Raw genomic sequence first — 19,402 nt, 5'->3', positions numbered from 1 at the left:
AAGCCCATCCTTCGCATGTGCCCCATTATGAATAATAATAATAAATTAATAAAATTTAGTTCATACGTTTGATTTGATAACTGCAAAATGAACGTAATAACAATAGCTGCCGTTGTGCCATCAGGTCCTCAGGCGACTGACGTTTCTGGGCCCTCTCTTTTCTGCACCATCGGGGTTCCTATCACCGACTGTCATGCAGTGCAGTCATCTGTGACCACACCCCTTTTGAAAGCAGAAGTATTTATTACTTGTCAGTCCTGATGATCAGAACAGTTTTATAAATTTCACAAACAACCATAAAATACATTTTCCTCAATCATTTATAGTCAACATGGACATTGATTTTTTACACTTCACTTTCACTTTCGTCAGCTAATGGAGGTGGAAAGCGCTTGCATTTTCAACAGCTCTGATAAATTACACGAATCATAGTCGCACCACACTTGGCAACTGCAGCTGCTTCATTGCATCCAATCCAATCCAATCAATCACTCGGAAAACCGTAAAATAAAAAACCAACATCAAATATGCAAGTCAGATTTGTTTGTTAAATAAATATGCACGATAAAAACGCAAAAAAATTCCAAAATATCCGTCTCATACAAACGCCGTTCAATTTGTTATTGTTCAAACAGTTTTCCTTTTTCAGTGCAATTTTTGCAACCATTCCGCAACACTGGTAAAATGAAAAATCAATTAAAAGTTTTGTAAATGAAATTTGACATTACAATTAAAAAGTAATCGTCAAATTTTCAAAAGAAAAACATAAAGTACCTCAATAAGAAAAAATAATTTATTAACTTTATGAAAACAAAACGTGAAACAATAATTAGTAATATATATGCTCAGTACAAACGATTTGCACTTTTAGTGAAGAATGATGATATTACGGGCATATTCTGCGTATAAATAAATAAATAACTATATATATATACATATACTGCAATAATAATTTATAGCATATGTTCCTTTCATCATATTTGAAGAAGAAAAACAGATAACAAAACCGTAGCATGCAAGCACTGCTTATGAGATAACATCAATCAGTGATTCGGACTGTTCTTCGTCGAGTTCTGTGCGTGATTTTGCACCGGATAGCTTGTTTTTCAAACGAGCACAAAAATTCAACTTGTTGTAAAGCCACCGAATGCCGGCAGCCACTGGATCCCAATCTTCATGCAACGACAAATACGTAGCACCGAAGAAGCTAATTAAAACAGGAACAGTGCCAATATAAAGAGCAATTGAAAATTCAGTCTGCAAAAAGTACATTATAAAAAAATCAACAGCATGCGGCAAAAATTAGAATAAATTTTCCACTTCTCACTTTCCACAAGATGTGATCAACCAGCAATGTCATCGGTATTACAAGACACAACGACAGCGTCGCTATGAGAGAACTGGTCAAGAAACAACCCCTGATAAAAAAAATTAACGATCATAGAATGCAATTCATAATTGATAATCAATTGAAACATGAAAAATATCCCCATCTTACCACAGCCACATGTATTCAGAGAGAACAGTGCCAAACAGTCCATTCAGTATTATATATCGCCACTGGGAAGAGTTCGGCATTGGATGCAACGATTCAATGCCCAAATAGTCGAAAAGAAACAACGCCGGCCAAAGTGTAAGCAAGCAGAAAACGCCAACAAAGCCTGAAACAAGCAAAAAGAAAACAAACACTGTAACTTATATGCGGTATGTTGGATGATCATTTCCAAGTTGAATTTTTTTTCTGTTAAAATCTTTACCAAAAAACATTGGTATCTCAAGCTTTTCCTCGCAGTCGACCTGATGACGAAGAAGTACCACATAAGTCGAATAACCAATAGAACCAAATATTGCCCAAACCACACCCAGTGGAGTTGACACTTCAAATGATGTGTGGTCCACATAGGATACCATACTGACGCCGACGATGCTGTGAAAATAATTGAAATGAAAATTGCAAAGCAAAGCAAAGCAAAGCAAGCTCCACTATGAGCGCCACACCTTAAGCAGACGAGAAATAATTTCGTCACAGTGAAACGATCGCCTATATTCGAAGGCAGAACACAGGCGAAAAGCAGCGTAAAAAGTGCAGATGTAGACGATAAAATATTGACAATGCTGCTTTCTGTGAGCGTCAATGCTTCCGAGTAAAATATATTCGCCGAAAACCACTGAAACAACAAATCAATTTCCTTTTTTTTTCTTCTAAATAAATGAATTAAAATAATTTAAGAAAAAATACCAGAATGCTGAATTGAAATGATAATTTCATCGTTTGCCAAATGTTCAATTTCGACTTGAATGGATTCTGGTGACTAATACGAACCCAGATGTCGTAGGGAAGACGTGAAAGAAATGCATCCAACGCTTCTTCTTCTAGAAAAGCAAAATTCCATCATATCAATACACTACTGTTCATCTGTTTGGTGAAATTTCATATCACGATATCATGAAGGAAAATTTAATTTTAAAGAAAAAACCAACCCAAAAATTGTTAAATCTTCAAAAATATATCATTATCTTTTTAGTTATCATTTTACAAATAAACAACATTCAAATTCAACGTGAACATCAATTCGAATAGCAGCAGTACGAGGAAAATTAGCCAATAAATTAAGTGAAAAAAAAGAAAGAATTGCACCACATCGATAAAAATTATCCCAAGTTAAAAATAAACGATGAAAAAAAGCAATAGAATAGCCAACAGATGTGTTTCGTGTGCAAGTCGGGTTTGAGAAAAAAAAATAAGGGAAAACACATTTTTGCAATTCAACAGACAAAGTGTGCCAGGCTTACAAGAAGAATGTGCAAATCATTTATCAAATTATGCGTAAACGTTATTACTCGTCCGTGGGACGTGAATTAATGGGTAGAAAGTTATATTGTTTGAAAAAATATTCAATAAATAAAACCTGTTCCAAAATTGCTAAAACAGAATAAACTGCGTTGGAAACGTTGCAGAAAGGAAAAGCGAAGAAGTAGAAGAAGAAGAAGAAGAAAACTACGGCGGCAGTAGGAAATAGTAAAGTTAAAACAAGCCGCTTGCGAGTGTTCGAACAGCTTGAGGAAAATATTGCTAAATTGATGGATGAGATGGGTAAAATTTGTACAAATGCAAAATCAGTGAACTGAGAAAACGAACCCTGTTGAAAAGCTAAAAATACAACTGACGGCAATAAATTTTACAGCTCTGACTAAAAGCTCGGTTCAACAGTTGACAAAGACGATAGATGAATGGGGAATTTGAAATTGCAAATGTAAAGTGAAAAGAAAATAGCCCAGCAAATAATTCATTCACCTGGTAAATGTCGCACTTCGTGTACGTCGCTGAAACGAACAACCTTTTGCCGGGACGATTCTAAATTTAGTTTTCTCCATTGTAAAACAATAATGAAACAAGGAAGAAAAGAAAAATAATATAAATAAAATAAACAAGCAGCTCTTGATTCATGAAACCTGAAACAACTGCTTCTTCACTGTCGGACATTTCCGAAGCAGTCATCTCGTTACTTTCTTCGGTAGAAGATTCGGCAGAAGGAAATCTTGTCGGTTGGAATTCCGGTTTAGACTACAAGAATAAAAAACGATACAAATTAAACTGACAGTTCAAAAATGAAAAACTGATTTTTAAAAAATTATCAACCAAAACTGGTAAAACATTGGCCATGGAATTGTCGCACGCCTCGACGTTGGACGGTTTCTTCTAAAACAAAACAGAAACACATTCACATCCATCCCTTGTGTATGGAAAATTTTAAAATCAATTAATCGCTGAGTCATATTGTTCTCGCATACTTTGTTTCGCTTTTTTCGACACATCATTCGCCATTCTCTGTTCCAAACGAAACCAAGCAGATAAATGGAAAACATGCCAGTTTTAACGTAAGTAACAAACAGAGGTCGCTTAAAATTGTCATGTGCAAACAGATACTGCATGAAAAGCAAAACAAATTAACAATATCGAACAACAGAAACGACGGCCATTATTACGCGAGAGCATTCGGCAGAAAATACCCAAAGGCAATTTACAACCAGCAATATAAGGCAGCCGCTTGCGGTGCGACGATTTCTCGCAGTGCTCATTTTCACCCGCTTTATATTGCTCGATTTTCAAATAAAACTTTATCACATTATGCCACACTGCGAATGCCACGCAGCCGATGACCAGACTTACTCGCAAGTAACAAGACTGACATTTGATCATACAGTTGTCAAAAGTGAAATTCAGGTTCTACACTCCGAGTTACAGTAACCAATATTGCTAAACTGAAAGTAAATACTATTTTTCGCTAAATTACAAAAAAACAAATCATTTATAATTTATAAATACTAAAATAATTTATTAATAAATATTTATTTAAAAAATTTTTTACATTCACAATTATACTCACGCAGGTCCGTCCATTTGCATAATTTTGAAATTATCAATTGTTGCACAGTATAAAATGCAAATAAAACAGATTTACTGGAACATATCCACTAATTGTGAAATATTACATCATATTACGATGAAATTATCATATGGTAATTTACGAATGTCAAGAGTGTAACATATAATTCGCTTCAAAGAAGAAGAAGTCACCTCTTTGCAAAACATTAATCACTGCAACAACAAAAACAAGAAACAATAAATTAAAATGGTAATTTTAATATGCAAAAAATTGTAAAAAACAAGAATTTTAATTACCGTAAAATGGAAATACTAAATACTGTTACTGACATGGTGATAAAAAATAAAATCAAACAGTCTTATCAAAATACATGATATAGCTCAAAAAATAAACACCTTTCTTATTATATTATTTAATAGAAATCATCACATCGAAATGATAGTTGTTGTTTGCAAAAAGATCAAATTCACATTCACACATTCGCTGTTTTTGGATGCCGTTATTTGTCTTCATTGACACATTATTAACAAAAGGTTGCTATTTCTTCTTCTTCGCGTATTGCATACAATGTCTGCTTAGTTGATACTGCTGTTTGAAAAGCCCGTTGAAAATGCAGCTGCTTACTAGTCAAGTTTCTGCACTGAGAAAGTCATGGTCCAACGACTCGGCACTCCCATCTCAATTTTTGCTTTGAAAATGTTTAACGACCTTGGCAATATACAAATAAATATGATGAAAAGAGCTGTAAGAGTCGGCTTGTTTATGCGTGATGTTGCGCTGCTGGGTAGTAAGGCTGTCCGCTGTTGCTGAATCAGTGGAGCAGAAATTCAAAAAAGAAAAAGAAAGAAAGAAAGAAAGAAAAGAGGCGGAAAAAGCAAAACAGACGCAACTGTTTAGCATGCTTGAAATTAATATTACAATTATTAAAATTTCAATGAATGAAACATTTTCTGAATCAGCAGCATATATGTGAAAAGTTTATGCGATTCAAAATATAGTAAACGTCTCAGACTAAAGATGACTATTATCACATGTGATGTCTGGTATTAAATAAACTCCAGGAACTGAAAAAATTGATGAAGCTAAAATAAGAAAACATTTTAATGTACAGTTCAGGTTGACAAAATTGTCCTACTCTGCGGAATGTGATGAATTGCTTTCGGAAGTGTTTCAAAATAACAGTGCTGTAGTGCATCGTTCGCAGTGATACGTTCACTGGGTTCTAGCTGCAATGTTGCACAAGTACAAGAAAATTATGAAATGTTTTTTTTGTTGCAAATTACTTACTTTCAAAAACAAGCTCAACAGATTTTCACAATATGGAATATGAGAAAATTTTGTGCTCACTTTGCTCCATGACTTTGGGAGCAGCTTCTTTTTCATAAAACCTTACAAATAAAAATAGACCCAGCTGAAAATTTTCCAGTACTTTTATAATTCGATTATCTAGACTTACTTGCAGAAAATTCCAAATTTAAATCTTTCCAAAATTTTCCACTCGGTGTTCCTAAAATCTAAAATACCAAATCATTCATCTGAAACTACTTATCCAAGCAACAGTGTTCATTTGCCAAAGCCAAAGCAACTCGACATCAAAATAATAATTATGAAGAATTTTCTATTTAAATCATGCATTTAAAAGTTTCATTTTACAGATAATTTAATGAGATTTAATGTAGTTTACATGTCGAATTAACTTTCCAAAATTATCGCTTCATAAATAAATTACATCATTCCATTCATGGGTGGTTAAATTCAGTAAAGAAAAGCAAACAAATGACTAAATGATTAAAATTTTCGAATGCAAAAGAAAATATTCACTTGAACAAATAATACATAGTATCTAATCTAATTAAAGAAATGTTAATTGATTCAAATAGCTTTCATCAGCAATAGTTGTTAGCTAATATTACATGTTGATAATATGAATCATTTTCGTTTTCATAGACAAAACTTTCAAAGTGCACTAGATATAAGCAGTACTTTGAACATTTAAAATTAACTTAATTGTTAAATTTAGAAACAGAGTTCAAATAAACATTTTCTACATGCATTATTTATTGCATGCCTACAATGATATCCCCTATACAACGTTCCCGTTTATTACAAATATTAACCACTGCAAAATTACTAACTTTAGCAACGTATAGCAACGTAATTTTTGTTTGTTTGTGCAAAACCCATTTCAAATCACAACTGCCTAAGTCTCGTTGTTTATGCTTTTGCCATGCAAAACCACCAAACATTTCATATCCTAGGATAAACTTCATATATATATATATATATATATATATATATATATACTAGCAACATTTCATTTCAACAAATGAAACAATGTTGAATTTAAAAAATGGCCACAGTTCAAAAACATATTCAATTTAAAACGAAAGCGCACCAAAAATAAAACTGCCAAACAAACAAACAAAAATTGCGATGTGAAAAGAAAATCAAATTTTATTATATTTGTCTGAAATCGAGCATACGCCCAACGACGTTGAAATGATGCTGTCCATTTCTATTGATAATGGAGCGTAAAAATAACCATTTCAATTGACATGCAACTGCTCAAACAATCTATTATAAGCTGAACGCTATCTATTTTTTGTATATTTCTTCCTATTGCAAAAAAAAACAAGCCTTTTCGCAATCCAAAAGTGTAACCCGTTGATTTCAATAAAACTTTCGATTCAAAATTACTTCTACCAACAGCTGAACAATTTATAGCTGCAGAGAGTTCTAAAATCCCTCTGTTAAAAAAAGCAACTATCATTCAATTGCCTCTTCAATTATAATTGTCGAATACTTTTATCGCTGGTTGCATTATTTTTACATAAAGCAGAATTTAATCAGCTTTGCGCAGATGTGACGCAGAGACAGTATACCCGGAAGTTACTTCCTACGCAATTGTTCATTACTTTGGAAACAGCGCATAGCTGATATAAAAAGCACAGCAGAGCGACAAAGCAGTCGCGTAAATTGTTGGGCGTGATGATCGTCAGCAGTTTACGCACCAAGGCTCAGAATAAAAATTAACGTTCACACACCAACTATTGGAGAGTGTTTGCCCTATGTGTTGTGTAAATTTGTTGGAACGCAAAGTGTTATTTTGATCCAGCTACCCAGCTGATCGACTACTTCCTTCGTTAGTTACATGAACATGTGAATAGTTGTCATAGTTTTAAGCATGAAAAATAAAACGAGTGGCAAAACATTTACCTCGAAAATGGATTGCAGTTGGTGTTGGACATTTTTTGAACCAGCAAACAAAACTGTTCCAGTGATCATTTCAGCAAATATGCAACCAACGCCCCTGTATGATGCTAATGTTTGTGATACTTCGATCGCGAATTAAGCATATCGCATACCACATGTCCAATGATGTAGAATATTTGTGAGAGCCAAGGAGAACGTCCGGAGGTCGATACCACAGAGTGACAACTTCACAAGAGTAGGATCGACTTGGAATCGATTTCGCTCGTGCCAAGCCTAAATAGTATGCTATTAAAATGAGAATGATCATCAGTTCATTTGCTGCATGCAAGAGACAAAAGGTTTCAGTGCAAATTGGTGCTTTTTTTTCATTTTTCTACACAAATGTTATCAGAGTTGTTATTTATCGCTACTTTATTGAATTTCTTTATATATATTTATTAAAAGTTTCACATTCATCAATGTATTCGTACCGAAATCTGCTAGTTTCAGTTCACCATAAATGCTGATCAGTAGGTTCTGCGGTTTCAGATCTCTAAAATAATAATGCGTATAATGCGCATAATCATCAAAAACATTAGAAAACTATAAAAACACTTTATACAACACGTATAGGAAATCAATTTCTTATGTTGCTCAAGTTACTTTTTTTTCTGAAAAAAAATACAATTGTGAAGTAGGGTTAGGTGAAATTTTGCACTAATTGGAATTCAATTGCAGTTCAACAGTAATCGCATAGACATGGCTAATTTATTTATCCTGTGTTCAGACAAAAGTTGAACAAAAAAACAGAAAGAAGCACACCTGTGCAGTATTTTCTTACTGTGACAGTAGGTTAAACCGCGTAAAAGTTGATAAAGCAACAGCTAGAATGGAAAGAAACTTGCACTTGCAATTAATGGGCAATTAATAGCGTTTGTAGTTTATACTTGCACGTTGTGGCGACAAATTCCATCCGGATGTCTGTCCAAATAAGAGCCCAAGTCAGTATCCTAAATGCGCTATCCGGAACAATTGAAATGATATAATTTTGTTTCAATTTTCAATTTTCAACCTATCGAGACTGATTCTGTGTTGCGGACAGTCCCTGCAAAATAGAAATCAAATTCACTTACCACAAATTCAAACATCAAGTACAGTGTTCTTTTTTTCAAAATAATTTCATGCAACGTTACAATGTTTGCGTGAACAAGAGCTTTGAGAAGAGAAGCTTGAAAACAAAAAGCTTTTTAAGTGATAAAATAATTTTTGAAATAAATAATACAAACCTTCACGGATAGCAGTAAATGGTATTCCTTCTTCTGAATTGAATGAAATTTCTTTTATTGCTACAACACTGTTGTCAATTCTAAACAATAAAAATAATGCAATGCAAAGAAAATAAAATTCAAAAAAAAAACAAAACATATAAGCAGACATGTTCCTTCCTTTGAAAACTACAGCATAAGCACCTTCTCCAATTTTTTGCAACTTTTCAAATATCTTCTCTTTTCCAACAACATACTATAAGAAAAGAAATGCTTGTATTGTATTATATTATACTGTATTACATTAGAGGTAGACAAGATTTCCCCTCAACAAACTCCGCCTACTTTTTTTTGCAGTGAATTTCATTGGTTGCTGCTCTGATGCACGCAACTAAATTTCATTAATTCATTGAAACATGGTGTTCTCTTATAAATTTGCATAGTGATTGTTCCCGACGTGTTCTGTTCGCTTAGGCAATTCAGAGTTGATTTAACGTCCTTTTCTAGGCAAATGTACTAAACGATTGTAAAAATAGAACTTTGAACATGTACAAAAATTATCAAACTACCGTATTGAAGCAATGAAGAAATCACAATTTTAAAAATACAACAATTTTTGTAAATTACTTTGTTTGCACTAGGAAAATTGAAATTATAATTTTTCCAATTCCTATTTGAATGAATATCACTAGCAAATAGAACAGCTGTAATTAATATTTCATAGATGAATTGTAAGAGGAAAATTTTTCAGTGTATTTCAAAAGAGCCTCACCGTGGGAGTTGGTGCTTTGTGTGCAGCCAGGTGAAATGGATCATTAACAGGATGATAAATATTCAATATTTCAGATTTTCGACGTTCAAATTTTTCCACCTTCTGCAACTGACTTGTTGTAGGCAGTGTCATTGTGTTCACACATTTATGAACAATTTTTTTATTATCTACTGGTGATCTTTTATGTTTCAACTTTCCATCCGATGACATATTCTTCCAAGAACTTTTGATAGATTTGATGTATTTTTCAAAGCAATTTTTTCGACTGCAATTCGACGACTGCTTCAACAGTACCCCACCATTCTGCACGGTCGACTCTTTCCAGCTCACCAAAGCTCTGAGTGGCAGTTTAGGTGTTGCTTTTAAATATCTGCGCTGTTGATTGACACTTGAAAAATCATCTTTCACGTTCAAAGAGCAAAAGCAGTGATCGGCTTCATTTTCACCAAAAAATAATAATCCGCCCTGATTCAGCTTGAACGAGTTGCGGTGTTCAATTTGCAAACATTTATTGCAGCACTTTCGTGTTGTTTCAACTGAACAGTGATGTTGTTTGCTGTTGTTTGGTCGAAACATAATTCAAATTGAAGTCGACTATTCAAATTTCGAATAATGACCTAAAATCAGAATTCATCATTTATTTATTTATTTAATTAATTAATTAATTAATTGAATGTACATGGTTTTGTTTGAAACAAACAAATTATGGAAAAAAACATAATTCCTATTCAACATTTCTATTATGACTTGGCAAGTATATTTGACAAATTTGAAAAATGCTTGATTTTTCAGTAGTCAAAAAATGGTTAGTCAGTGAATAATAATTAATTGCATTCAAAAAGAGCCCAATACACAATTACTCAATTCAAATGTTTCAGCAGCAGTTCACATTATAAAGCTGAGTTTTCTGTCTTATGAAACGGAAACAAGATTCCCGATAAACAACTGTTTTCTCTGTCGTTAGATAAAGCAATATTCAAAAGTAGATTAATTTACTCTGACGAGATCAAATTGCCAAATGAAACTTAAAAAGTACTCCAAACAGATCAATGTAAATATATTTCCAACAGGAAGTTCAGGATAGGAAATGAAGCAACAAGCTTCCTCGAGTGCTAATCCGCTCTACTGATAAAAGCAAATACTATATATAGATATGTATATATAATTTTAAAATTTTTAAAAGAAAACATGAAAAATCATAAATTCCAACCTAATTGCCGAATGTTTGAACAATTTTTGAGTGGAACACCTTTTTAAGAACTTTCAATCGCTCACACCTTAATAATATTTGAAAAATCAAGTTATTACAAATAATTTGCTGTTGCGGAAGTAAAAAAAATTTTTTTCTTTTGTCTTGAAAAGAAGAATAACCCAAATGAGAGAGTTACAAAAAATCTCTGGTCGATAAAATGTACCTGCTTTTTGAATATTTGATGAAACAAGAACTGCAGCGTAAATAAAATAATTGAAATAAATAATAAAAGTTTAACAGAGCTTATTTATTACTGAATAATCAATTGATAATTCATGTGTAGTCTAGTTGAAGAAAAAACACATTCATCAAAAAGATAGATATTTAAAAGGGAATTCAAATTGTAAAACCATTCAATACTAACTAACCTGTCGAAGTAATTCGTTGTTGTTGTAAAAATAAAATGTATACGGTTACTCTGATTCGACGCAACTGAACACTTGATAAACTTCTTTCTTTGCCTGGATTCATTCAACAAGCCGATCGTTGCTCAACATCCGTTGCAAATGTCTGGAGATTTTTCCGTTCCAGGTTCCCAAGCATACCAGTAATTTGATTCTTTGCTCATTAGATCAACCAATAATAAATAAGCAGCAGAAATCGCAGAATGGCAAGCAGAATGCATGGATCGTTCAGGTTGATTAGAAAGAAATAAAAGCGGCAAATCTATAAATTGCTTAATTATCATTTAAAATTTGAAAAGTAATAAATTAATTCCATTCTGTCGTTTGCCGATGCTTTAAATAGTCAGATTTGAATCGGTTAATTTCTAGCAGAAGAAAATCATCAATCAATTCACCAACCAAGAAAAATAAATACTGGTATTCTTATGACAAACAGCACTTGCTCATTAAATATTGTAATTTTTTCATGTAGAAGCAAGTGAAAATATATTCAAAGTAAAAAAATTTTGTCTTTCAGTGATTGAATAAATAAATCTTTCATGAGAACAAAATTTCAACAATTGCATTCTATTTCTTAAACATTAGCACATTGTCATTCTTCTTATTACTTATTCTCTCACAGCATATTATTAATGACTACCTATTATTATTCAGAAAATGAAATTAGTTTTATTTTCAGTTAAGCAGGCATTTGGAGCGTGAAAATTTTGAAAAAAAAATCAATCCTCTAGTAATTGTATCCACACCTTAATTGACAACGCATTTTCAAATAAAACGTCAAAAAACTAAACCCATGATAGTTATAGTTGCAAAGTGGAACATATTCTGACAAATTTGAGCTGAATTTTACAAAAACCTACTTGCCAACAACTCTGCTTTTAAACATCTTGACCAACACCACACATTCAACTGAATTTCAACTCATGTGTTTGTTGGTCGATTTTTCAAATCCCATTTTCCACTTTAAAGCAGCTCTTCTCTCTGATTCTAAAACAAAAATGCCAACCAAATAAATTCAAAATTGAAAATTCGCTTTCTAATCCTTTTAATCTATAAACAAACATATATAACATATTTTTGGCATCTGAAACATTAAATTGATACAATTTTTGTACAAACGTATGTGCGTAATAATCAAATTCAAATATCCCATGTGTATGTATATTTGTTAATGTTTATTATTGTTATTTTATATTTATAGATAAATAAATAAATAAATAAATAAATGCATATATGTGGATAGATAGACAGATAAATATAGTTATAAATATAAAGTGTGGTGTTAAGCAAAACATCTTGTGATAAAATTTGGCCATCAATTTTTTTAGCATAAACAAAATCTTTAATGAGAGAGAGAGAGAGAAGTATGAGGAAAGCTTTCAATGAAATTGAAAAAAAGGCAAACTTTTTAAAATATAATTTGCTGTTATCGTTGTGACTAAAACAAAGCAACTTGATATTCTGTAAAACACTCGGTAATTTCAAGTCCAAACGAATTTTCAAAAAAAACTCAGAGTAAATAAAATTGGACATAAAACATTCTTCCCAATTATGATTGGCGAATTTGATCGTGATTTCCATGTTCACTTGACATGCTATCAGTGGGACTGTCGCTTTGGGAAGGTGTCGACGGACTGGACGTTTTGAAACAGAAAGCGGCTTTCAAATCTTCCTCTGCACCCCACAAATTCGCACACTGATCTGCGCATTCATCCAACGTAGCCAAATCCGAACAAATACCACTTTCTTAAAGGATAAACATATATTATTTGTAAACAAAAGCCGGCTCTAGCTGAGAAAGAGAAAAAGTTTGAAAAAATTCAATTGAAACGGTTGTGCAGTTGCGACTTGTGAGCTCAGTTGACATCACTGAATGAAACAAGCTTACCTACGTAACAAAAAAGTCAAGTAAAAATTTCCCTTTGAACAAACACATCAAAAAGAATTGTTTTTTTTTCAATAAAACAATTACTCAATTACAACATTAATCACCAATTTGTGCTTAGCTGACTGACAATAAATTGACATGACGTGCAAATAATGTTGCTTGTTCTATGCTCTGAAAAAAACCCCTTACTTACAGTGTACTTTTAGAAAATTTATCAACTTTACAATTTCTCTGAAAACAGCTTACCAGAAGAACGTGGAATGCTTTCGGGCGGATAGCTGCTGACCAGGCTGCCACTGGTTGAACTCCAGTTGCTGCTGGAACTGCTGGTCACGGATATCATCGACGAAGGACGCTTTGCAATCAACGCCCGGTCCTGTCTGGACGGATATCCGGTAAGTGTACTTCGTAGTTTGGCATCGCGACTGAATGCTACAGTTCGATTTTCAATTCTGTTCGCCGAATTGAGCTCGAAACAATTTTTCGCCACACCCATTGACGAAAGCTTCTCCATACGCATTTCTACAATGAATGGACAAAAAAGTCATCATTACAAATTATTGGAAAACAAAACAAAACAAAACAAAAGAATGAACACCTACCTCTGTCTGTTAGAGCCTGGTTCCACAACAATTTCGCAATATCCGAAGTCCAGGCCTGCTTTTGGGCCAAATCGGCCGCCTGTATGATGAATACACTGTTGGAAGTTCGTCGACGAAACCAAATTTCAAAAGCAAGAGGAGCATTGGCGACAGTTTCGGTCAAGCCAACTTCAGTCATCTTGATGCTCTGCTTGTATTCGAACACGTCAGCTGAGCCGGCTTTCGCTTTGCGAGGTTTCGCGAACAAAATAAGATCTTCAAAAAGAAATATCCGCCGGCAAGATTTAGTTCCACCTTTACATTTCAACACTAGAAATTCATCTTGCCGAATCAAATTGCCCTGTTCAGTAAGGCTGACCTGAAATTAACAAATGCACAATATCCACAACGTGCAACGGAACACAATAATAACACTGTGTTAAAGCAACAGAGCAAAATTGAAATTGAAAAAAAATTATATATTTTTTAAAAATAAGGTATCAAAAAAGTTGAAATTAATAATAATAATGAAAATGTTTCGTTTTCTGTTTATTACTGTCGGCAGAAATTGAGAGTATTCTAATTATCTTCGAGTATCATCTATTAAAAGAAAAACAAATGATATATTTATTTCTTCTGACCAATTAACGGTATCAATAAAAAATGCTTACACAAAACCATCTGCAATAATAGTATTATTTGAAAAGCTTCTACAAAGATTCAACAAATGCGGCGCTTGATTCAGAATCAGAATATTCATTAAAATATTTTTAAGATCAATAATTTCAAGCTGTTTCAAAAATGCCTCCCTCCCTCCCTCCACATTTTACTCAAGGGTGTCGTTCGGACAGTGGAGTTTTGTGCTTTTCAATTCAAACGCATGATAATTATCAATTAATTCGCCAAATAATCAACAAAATTATGGTGACATTTGGATGCAATAAGTGAACAAAAATTTCACTCCTGAGAAAAGCTGCAGCTTAAATGACACAGATGGTGAATCTCAATGGATTAAAAGATTTCCGTCATGAAAATATTTAATAATCACTAAACATGTTGCTGCTTCTCTGGAATAAAAAAAATTCAACTCAAAAAACTTAATTTAAGAAAAATTTTTTCAACAACACAACAACAATTTCAAATATGCTAAAAGAACCGTTTATATACATACTCTAGGTGGATTTTTTCACTTTCAAAATTTACATCCCAACTTCAATTCACCTCGTGTATATATATCAGACATTAATATTTTAAAATTTCCCAAATTCAAACAAACAATCGTGCAGTATATTAATGCAGTAAGCACTAGTAAAAAGTGTGGAATGTTTGAAAATGAACGTTGAAATGAAAAAAAAAAGAAAAGGACAATCAACTTACATCGCACCCGCGAATCAAATCCATCGCAAGTAGATCATTTCCATGTCTCAGTTGAAAGATTACCATATCTTTGGCATCTCTGAGTAATCCTAGTTGTTCACGTTCTGAATTGGAACACGCTTTGATCAACTGCTCCAACATGAGCACGTACTTGCCCATCCGCTGCACCGGCTTCAACAAGTACGACGATAAGTCCAGTTTATCACACAACTGAAACTGTTTCGCCTAGAAATAAATCAAATTTTATCTTTTATCCACACATAAATTAATTTTTTTCTAAACTTGCCTGAAAAAATACACCACCGTAATCCGTCATTAAAGCATCTGACTTGGGTTTATTCATATTGTAAAATGCATACAAGCCAAATTTAGTTCGATGCTTCAAAAAGCATTTTGCAATAGCCAGACCTGAATTAAATAATAATAATTTAAAACAAAGTTAAAGTCTATATATATGTTCTGCTATATACCTATGCGCAAATTGTTAGCTGGTTGCGAAAGTGTGCTTCTGAGATCAGGCAAAAATTCGTTCAAGTGGAAATCGTAAATCTTTTCAATATTTCCAAATATGATCGAACGCTGACCACGCAACTGATTCGGCAGGTCGTTTCGCAACAATTCAGGCAGGTAATTCTTAATTGTTCAAATAATTACAACATGCAGAGGCACAATCATTGAAAAGTGATGAAAAAACAACAGCAAAAAAACATTTGCATACTTCGATCACATATTGCAAACTAGAAACGTAATTTTGCTCGGTTTGCAACAGTTCGTCGGCAACCATAGATTGCAAGCGCTTGTCAGAAGTTGCAGGCGAATCGAACGATGCCAACGCTGCGGTGGACGATGAATCACTGGCGTCAATGTCAGCACCAGGAGAGCATGGTGAAAAAATCCCATACTGAGCAATGCTAGGCACGGATGTGTCATGCGAACCAGTAGTAGCCGGTTCTTCGCTTATGCTAAATTTAAAATACGAATAATAATACTTTTATTTTCCCTCAATATTTCTCCTATAAATTAAAAAGAAAAGCCCGCAATTCACCTGGATAAATTATCCAAACTCTGGTGACGAGTTAGTCTACGTTTGGAGCTGAAAAAGCGGGATTTCTGAAAACGCGTTCTGCCTTTTAGCCAATTTTCCGTAATAAAAGACAACGCATTCAATCGACTGCTGGATTTAGCCTGACGAGCACGATGTGCTACAAATTTCTGACTAAGCAGATCAGCAGAAAGTGACGAGACCACCTGATAAATAGACAACTGAATTAGAGAAAGCGAAAGAAATTCGATATGCAAATTCATAATGTTCGCCGTATTTATAATAATGTTCAATTGATCTTTCTTTCAATCCAACTTACACGATCGGTCATGTTTTCAGTAATTTGCAAAGTGGTATTCGAACTTTCCAAGTGGCACAGGTCGGCAAGTGCATTGGACAATGACTGAGTAGAACAGGCAGTTTCTGAAAAAAATATAAAAAAAAGCAAATAAATGCACACATTGATTCTTCTCTATTGTTTGTTGATGATAACACACAGACGGTGAGAGGGGTAGAAGGAAAAAAATAGGGGGGGGGGAGGGGGAGGGGGAGGGGGAGGGGGAGGGGGGAGGGAAATGAATGGAATTAACTGTAAGAAAATTGAAAATCAACTCACTGTCAAGCGTGGCATTTGGGTTGATTTGCAAACAGCTAATGCCGGCGTACGAATGCCGACGAGAATCCATTGCCCCAGGGTCATCATCACCACTATCATCATCATCATCATCATGGCCACTGGCTTCGGGGTTCGTTTTAGCTTTAGCTTTCGCTAGAGCACGAGGTTCTTCGTAAAAATTCTGCTCGCCAACTTCACGCTTCGATTCTTCACCGCCTACGTGAGATTTCAACCGCTTTTCCCACTGCCCTTTGAGAATATCCAACGCCCGCAACACTTCCGAACACTTTGTTTCGATAATCTCAAACAGCACGATCGTAATATTTAAACAAATACCATACAAGAGAGACGAACAATAATAAAATTTACATAAGCACAATACACTCACTCGAGTTTGATTTTTCAGACGTTGACAATCCAATCGCCCGACCTGTTCAACCAGGCAGTGAATTTGTTCCCTGGCCAAGGAAGGGTATTTCTCGAAAAAGGTACTGCAGAGTTGTAATTGATCGCCGCGCATAATCGGCTCGTTTGACGAATTGAACTGTTGTGTAAGCTGGTTGGCAAATTGAAATCCCACCAGCACCCATTTGCATGCCTGAAAATCAACATTTCGACATGTGAATATTATTATTTATTATTCTCAACATCGAACAAATCGAATAACCTGAAGATTCAATTTTAGCTAATAATTTAAAATCGCCACTCGATTGTGAAAAAATGTCAACTGCATTTTTACAGTATAATTGAAAAATTTTACCTGACGAATAAATTCTTCGCACAAAACAGCTTGGTGAAGTTCAGTTTTCACCTTGGTCACTGTTTCCATGAGTTCGTCGCCGCGTTTCGACAACCGTTGAACGTGGTCAGTCAAATCGTCGCGCACTTTGTCCGGCATCGGTATGCAAATGTCGATTACAATAGACTGGGCCCGTTTGCGCGCCTTGTCGGCATCTTCATTTTTCAACGCCAACACTTGATCGTTGAATTTGAAAAATTCCCTCTCCAACACTTTCGCCTCTTCTTCTTCCACTCTGGCAAGTCCGAATCGTTCCACAACTGTCAACTTGGTCCAGTTCATCCAATCGATGATCGTATTCAAATTGGCTTTCGATTCGTGCACTTCGACAATATGCTGCAACAATTCCAAACAAGAACCGCTCATGAACCTCAATGGTAACAGCACACGACGCAGTTCTTCATTCAACGACTCCAATTCGGTTAATGAATCTCTGCAGAAGAAACCAAAAAAAAAATAAATTACCTCTCTCACATTCACATACATATAGCCAGGCTGATCGGTATTTCACTTGCCTGTAATTGGGCAGAGAGTTGAGCGATTCGAATTCCATTTTCAAATTCTGTATCAAAGAAGTTCCACTATCCATCATCACTTCCATGTTGTTCACTTTTTCAATTTGATACAAAATATCCCGCAATCTGAAATTATATGCACATGTGTGATTGATACGAGCGGTTGGAAAAATTCAATTTGATGAACCAACAATCAATCCACACCTGGTGATGTGCTCTTCGACGACATTTGCCGGCGTGAACCACATCTGCTTCGAATCGATCTTCCACTGGGTGTCTTTCAAACACTGGAGCAATTGGATGCAGTTTTTCGCCGCCGCCCGACAACACGACATCAACGGTTCCAATTGCTGCACAAAATTGAACCAAATTTATCAATTTTGAAAATTACAAAAAATTCACAACTGTCGCCGTTACTTTACGAAATTGGATCCACTTGTTGCGATCGTACTCCATCGTGCCGCCAAATTCCACAGGCACATCTTCGACCGCTAGCCGCTTCTTCAACTGGCTGATGGTCAACGATGGAATCTGAAATGACAAAAAATTTCAATTCAAACACTGGCAATAATAATTTGGCTTTCTTTTGCCAACTTACGATCAAACCGTTCGCTTGTACACAACAATGGTCAGTGTTTTCTTTTTTCCCTTCTCCCATATCAAATTGCACGAACAACAAACGCCAACAAGCCGATTTGAGCAGCGACCGCTGAAAAAAAGAAAACATCCCACAATACTATTCAGTACACAGCAGCAGCAGCAGGGTGCATAAATTTCAAATTGCATAATCATGAAACGAATAAAAACTATTTCATATGTTCATATAGATATTGTTCCGCGTTCCAAATACCCAGGGGAATTGATTTTGGTCTGCCAACAATTTCCCTATTCTGGAAGGGGATGTTGAAAATGGATTCTTTGCATAAGCCCAGAATAATAATAATAATAATAAAAGAAAGAAAATGCCCTTTACTGAGCAGATGCGTGTCATTCTAAAGCAGAGCAATGCATTGCAACACGTCAACTGAGAAAAGTAAGTGATTCCAAAAAAAATAGAGAAAGAAAAGAAAAAAGCATGCAAAGTGGAAGCAGATTCGACTTTTGAAAATTAATCGTCGTCGTTCTCACGCACTGCACTTTCGACACATGAAACCCACGCCTTTTTTTAAATAAAAGACTTTATATCTTTTTTAATAACAATAATAATAATAAATTCAATTCACAGTGCACAACAGAATAGATGCCCTTCTGTTTGTGCTGCTGTTGAAATGCTGCTTGTTGTTCAATTGCAAAAAAAACTTTGAATTTCTT

At 34.5% G+C, this 19,402-nt stretch overlaps 4 protein-coding genes across 4 annotated transcripts; all 4 read right to left on the bottom strand.

Moving 5' to 3' along the window:
* Positions 1–620: 620 nt before the first annotated feature.
* Positions 621–2,416, bottom strand: Tsp_05670 (solute carrier family 35 member F5). Its single transcript, XM_003371991.1, has 9 exons — positions 2,407–2,416; positions 2,240–2,373; positions 1,999–2,168; positions 1,758–1,927; positions 1,499–1,661; positions 1,349–1,418; positions 1,039–1,257; positions 857–899; positions 621–676 (listed from the first exon to the last, which is right to left on the bottom strand). Exons 1-9 carry the CDS (start codon positions 2,414–2,416, stop codon positions 621–623), a joined length of 1,035 nt encoding a protein of 344 aa, XP_003372039.1.
* Positions 2,417–3,287: 871 nt separating this feature from the next.
* Positions 3,288–4,080, bottom strand: Tsp_05671 (solute carrier family 35 member F5). The gene is made up of 5 exons (XM_003371990.1): positions 3,973–4,080; positions 3,721–3,927; positions 3,641–3,700; positions 3,454–3,565; positions 3,288–3,355 (listed from the first exon to the last, which is right to left on the bottom strand). Exons 1-5 carry the CDS (start codon positions 4,078–4,080, stop codon positions 3,288–3,290), a joined length of 555 nt encoding a protein of 184 aa, XP_003372038.1.
* Positions 4,081–5,500: 1,420 nt separating this feature from the next.
* Tsp_05672 (serine/threonine-protein kinase PCTAIRE-2) lies at positions 5,501–11,340 on the bottom strand. Its single transcript, XM_003371989.1, has 10 exons — positions 11,238–11,340; positions 9,618–10,153; positions 9,473–9,549; positions 8,867–8,946; positions 8,714–8,808; positions 7,754–7,974; positions 7,605–7,698; positions 5,845–5,902; positions 5,676–5,776; positions 5,501–5,614 (listed from the first exon to the last, which is right to left on the bottom strand). The coding sequence occupies exons 1-10, from the start codon at positions 11,338–11,340 to the stop codon at positions 5,501–5,503; spliced, it is 1,479 nt and encodes a 492-aa protein (XP_003372037.1).
* A 1,482-nt stretch (positions 11,341–12,822) lies between these two features.
* Positions 12,823–18,861, bottom strand: Tsp_05673 (putative RhoGEF domain protein). Its single transcript, XM_003371988.1, has 17 exons — positions 18,839–18,861; positions 18,698–18,800; positions 18,494–18,622; positions 18,296–18,441; positions 18,042–18,217; positions 17,538–18,007; positions 17,166–17,375; positions 16,778–17,078; positions 16,481–16,584; positions 16,165–16,367; positions 15,838–16,081; positions 15,590–15,752; positions 15,418–15,527; positions 15,120–15,344; positions 13,764–14,121; positions 13,408–13,683; positions 12,823–13,019 (listed from the first exon to the last, which is right to left on the bottom strand). Exons 1-17 carry the CDS (start codon positions 18,859–18,861, stop codon positions 12,823–12,825), a joined length of 3,438 nt encoding a protein of 1,145 aa, XP_003372036.1.
* Positions 18,862–19,402: the final 541 nt, after the last annotated feature.

The sequence above is a fragment of the Trichinella spiralis genome (assembly GCF_000181795.1).
Source record: "Trichinella spiralis strain ISS 195 chromosome Unknown Scfld9, whole genome shotgun sequence".
NCBI lineage: Eukaryota > Metazoa > Nematoda > Enoplea > Trichinellida > Trichinellidae > Trichinella > Trichinella spiralis.
Note: the sequence above shows the minus strand (reverse complement) of the source record. Positions and strands in the feature narration are given on the sequence as shown.